This window comes from Myotis lucifugus, unplaced genomic scaffold, assembly GCF_000147115.1.
Source record: "Myotis lucifugus unplaced genomic scaffold, Myoluc2.0 scaffold_1256, whole genome shotgun sequence".
Taxonomy (NCBI): Eukaryota; Metazoa; Chordata; class Mammalia; order Chiroptera; family Vespertilionidae; genus Myotis; species Myotis lucifugus.
This window is the reverse complement of record NW_005872304.1, coordinates 39,071-43,559: the sequence shown is the minus strand read 5'-3', so window position 1 is coordinate 43,559 and position 4,489 is coordinate 39,071. Positions and strand designations below refer to the sequence as shown.

At 62.5% G+C, this 4,489-nt stretch overlaps 1 protein-coding gene across 2 annotated transcripts; it reads left to right on the top strand.

Annotated features, from left to right (window-relative positions):
- Nucleotides 1-1,987: 1,987 nt before the first annotated feature.
- LOC102441816 (patr class I histocompatibility antigen, A-108 alpha chain-like) lies at nt 1,988-4,438 on the top strand. Of its 2 annotated transcripts, XM_023748293.1 has the most exons (6): nt 1,988-2,126; nt 2,395-2,664; nt 2,894-3,169; nt 3,760-4,035; nt 4,155-4,222; nt 4,253-4,438. In XM_023748293.1, the coding sequence occupies exons 1-6, from the start codon at nt 2,063-2,065 to the stop codon at nt 4,421-4,423; spliced, it is 1,125 nt and encodes a 374-aa protein (XP_023604061.1). In that variant the 5' UTR covers nt 1,988-2,062; the 3' UTR covers nt 4,424-4,438. The 2 variants fall into 2 exon arrangements, with proteins under 2 accessions (XP_023604061.1, XP_014305051.1); XM_014449565.2 differs by having other exon boundaries at nt 1,989-2,126; nt 4,155-4,438.
- The last annotated feature ends 51 nt before the right edge of the window (nt 4,439-4,489 follow it).

The window sequence follows — 4,489 nt, the reverse complement described above, 5'->3', positions numbered from 1 at the left end:
CTAGGAACTGGGGGCTCCTAGGACCATCCAGGGAGGAAATCAGGCCTCTGCCAACAGCCCTAGGAGTGAGCCATGTGTCAGCGGGTCCTCCAGCCCAGCCAGCCTTCAGACCATGCAGCCCTGGCTGACAAGTGACTGCAACCTTGAGAGACGCCTGAGCCAGAAGCACTCAGGGCAACCCCTCCTGGGATCCTGACACTGGGAAACTGGGAGATAACACACATTTGTTGTTTTTAGCTGCTGAGTTTAGAGTAATTTAAGCTGAAAACATGACCAATACAGTGTCCAAAGAGAGAATGAGTGATTGCACTTAATTTTCATTTGTTCTAAATTAATTTATGATACTAGGGTCTCAGTGCACGAATTTGTGCACCTTGAAAGGAACTGTGGGCCACTAGGCTGCAATGGGCACAGGCAAAGGTCTTGGCCCATCTTCTGTGCTCCCGCCCAGCCCCTCCATCCATGACCCAGTCCCCTGTCTGCCCGCAGCCCTGCTCACACATGCTGAGGGCACCGGCCCTGCTCACACCTACTGACTGGCCCAGAGCAATTGGGGCCAGCACCAGCAGTTGGTATGATTGGGGCCGGCACTGTCAGCAGGTGTGAGGTACCCTAATTGCCCCTCAGGAGCAGGGGGAGATGGAGAAACTCTCCGGGCCAATAGAGGCCGGCAGCAGCCACTTGCACCCACTGACAGAGTTGAGCAAACAGGACTGGCACTGGGTGCCAGCAGTGGGTGCAAGCAAGGCTGGTGCCAGCAGGAGGTGTGAGCACAGGGGCGTTAACATGGGGCATGGAAGCAAAGAATATTCAGTAACCACCAGAGGCTTGCCCCAATGACAGTGACTGGCGCCAGGGCTTTGTCTGGCTCCCCCAATCATATGCTCCACCATCCCCCAGCATGTTCCATGCACGCCCCCTGGTGGTCAGCACACTTCATCGCGACTGGTTGTTCAGTTGTTCCATGATCCCGGTTTTTCCGCCATTCTGACTATTTGGATTTTAACCTTTTATTATATAGGTCTAGAGGCCTGGTGCACAAAAATTTGTGCACTGGCGGGGGAGGGGGGTGTCCCTCAGCCCCACTTGTGCCCTCTCACAGTCTGGGACCCCTCGGGTGATAATGACCTGCTGGCTTAGGCCCGCTCCCGGGTGGCAGAGGGCAGGCCCAATCCCTAGGTGCAGCCCCTGGTCAGGCTCAGAGCAAGGCCGATTGGGGAGTTGGGGCGCCGCCCCCTGTCATGCACAGAGCAGGGCGGATCAGGAGGTTGCGATGCCACCCCCAGTCACACTCAGGGTAGGGCCGATTGTGGGGTTTGGGCGCCGCCCCCTGTCACACTCAAGGCAGGGTCGATGGGGAGGTTGCGGCGCCACCCCCTGTAACGCACAGAGTAGGGCCGATCAGGGGGTTGGGGCGCTGCCCCCTGTCACGCACAGAGCAAGGCCCATCAGGGGAGTTGGAGCTCCGTACCCTGTCACACATAGAGCAGGGCCGATCAGGGGGTTGGGGAGCTCCCCCCCTGTCACACTCAGGGCAGGGCTGATGGGGAGTTTGCGGCTCTACCCCATCACACACAGAGCAGGGCCCATGAGGGGTTGGGGCACCGCGGCCTGTCACACGCAGAGCAGGGCAGAACAGGGGGTTGGGGAGCTCCCCCCTATCAGGCACAGAGCAGGGCTGATCAGGGGGTTGGGACGCCTTCCCCTGTCACCCACAGAGCAGGGCGGATAGGGAGGTTGTGACCCTGCACCCTGTCACACACAGAGGGGTCAGGGCAAGGTCCCAGGTCCCAGGCCTGGTCTCATGGTTCCAGCCCGAGGGCAGAGACTGAAGCGGGGAAACTCAGTGTTGGGAAGTCCCCACCTCCCCGCAGTTTCACTTCTCCCTCTCACAACCTGCGTGGGGCCCTCCTTCCTGGATACTCGTGACACGGCCCCAGTTCTCACTCCCATTGGGTGTCAGGTGCTACAGAAGCCAATCAGGGTCACCTTTGTCCCCAGTTAGAAGTCTCTGCGGACTCACCAGGACTCACAGACTCCCCAGACCTGGAGGGTGCCAGTCATGGGGTCCCCAGCCCTCCTCCTCTTGCTCTGGGGGGCCCTGGCCCTGACCCAGACCTGGGCGGGTGAGTGCGGGGTCGGGAGGGAATGGCCTCTGGGGAGGAGGGGCTCGGCGGGAGCGGCAGCGCAGGACCCCGGGAAAGGGCGTCTCCACCCCCCCAACCCCACGCCCGCACCCCAGACCCCACCCCGTCCTGACCCCTCTCTTCTCCGTCCCGCTGCCCCTGTTCCGTCTCCCCGGCCCCTTCCCCTCTCCTGTCCCTCCGACCCCGGACCCCGAACCCCCGCCGGGAGGAGGGTGGCGGGTGTCAGCCCCTCCGCTCCGGCCCCCAGGCCCCCACTCCCTGAGACATTTCTTCACCGCCGTGTCCCGGCCGGGCCGCGGGGAGGCCCGGTACCTGGAGGTCGTCTACGTGGACGACCTGCCGGTCGAGGGGTTCGATAGCGACTCCGAGAGTCAGAGAGCGGAGCCGCGGGCGCTGTGGATGGAGCAGGTGGAGCCGAGTATTTGGGACAGGAGCACCCGGAACGCCAAGAGAGGCGCACAGACTTTCCGAGGAAGCCTTCACACCCTGCGCGGCTACTACAACCAAAGCCGGGACGGTGAGCCACGGGGCCCGGGGCGGTCACCACCCCCATCCCCACGGACTGGCCGGGGTCGCTCCGAGTGTCCGGGTGCCAGCTTCACCCCAACCCGCCCCCAGCCCCCCATAGACACCCGGGAGGAGCCCGCGGGGACTTGGACCCGGTTTTACTTTCAGTTTCTGTTTAATCCCCGCGGGCGGGGCGGGGGCGGGGCTCAGTGGGCGACACTGACCTCGGGGCGGGTCAGGGTCTCACACGATCCAGGAGATGTTTGGCTGTGAGATGGGACCGGACGGCCGCCTCCTCCGCGGTTATGACCAGTTCGCCTACGACGGCACCGACTACATCGCCCTGAACGAGGACCTGCGCTCCTGGACCGCGGCCCACACCGCAGCTCAGATCACCCGGCGCAAGTGGGAGCAGGACGGCGAGGCTGAGCGATTCAGGAACTTCCTGGAGGGCAGGTGCCTGGAGTTGCTCCACAGAGTCCTGGAGATGGGGAAGGAGGTGCTGCAGCGCACAGGTACCAGGGTCCTGGGGCCTCCCTCCTCTCCCCTGGGGCTGGGGCTCAACAAGGAGACAGGACACAGGATCAGTGTCAGACCCCCCTCCTGTGAGCCAGGAGACTGAGTCCGCCTGGCTTTTCAGATCCAGTGACGACCTCCCTTCTCTCAGGGACACCGAGGGGTGCAGTCTCTCAGGGACAATTAGAGGGGAGACCAAGTCTGAAGTAACTGAGCAGCGGTTCCCACTGACCCTGCAGTGGCTCTGGGACCCATGGGGACTTGCTCTCTCAGGCTCTGCTCCCTACCCCTCACCCAGTGCATCTGAGGTCTGACACCGACTTTTCTGAGTCCTTTGGCGTCCACCCAGGCCAGGACCAGAAATCCCTTTCTCCCCCTGAGACCTGCCTCCTGCCCTGGGCTGTGTCACTCTGACTAGAACTTTCTAAGGAGGAGAGGTCATCCCCAGATGCTCTGTCCAGGCTGGTGGTGCTTGTGTGCTCCCTCACCCACCCCAGGTGCCCTGTCCACGCTCAGGCGGTCACATGAGGGCTGCTGGAGGGTCCCCTGACAGTGCCAAGTCCCTGAATTTCCTCACCCTTCTCCTCAGACCCTCCAAAGACACACGTGACCCACCACCCCATCTCTGACCATGAGGTCACCCTGAGGTGCTGGGCCCTGGGCTTCTACCCTGCGGACATCAGCCTGAGCTGGCAGCGTGATGGGGAGGAGCAGACCCAGGATACGGAGCATGTGGAGACCAGGCCTGCGGGGGATGGGACCTTCCAGAAGTGGGCGGCCCTGGTGGTGCCCCCTGGAGAGGAGCAGAGATACACGTGCCATGTGCAGCACGAGGGGCTGCCGGAGCCGCTGACCCTGAGATGGGGTGAGGAGGGGCCTGGGCACAGAGCCTCTTCTCAGGGAAGCAGGGGCCTGTGGAGGACTTCAGTGGGGTCGGGGCTGAGGCCTGGGAGTCAGGGCCCTCACCTCCCCTTCTCTTCCCAGAGCCGCCTCCTTGGGCCACCATCCCCCCTGTGGGCCTGGTTGTGGGCCTGGTCATCCTTGGAGCTGTGGTCACTGGAGCTGTGGTCACTGGAGCTGTGGTCACTGGAGCTGTGATGTGGAGGAGGAAGCGCTCAGGTAGGGAAGGGGTGGGGCCTGAGTTTCTTGTCTCACTGGGGGTTGCCAGCCCAGGTAGAAGTGTGTTCTGCTTCATTAAGGGCAAGTACCATCCCCACACGTGTGGTTGCCCAGTGTGGGGCCCTATTTGCTGACACTCTTTAGTCAGACACGTGTGGAAATGAGGGACAGATTCATCACCTGATGATTCTAGTGATGGG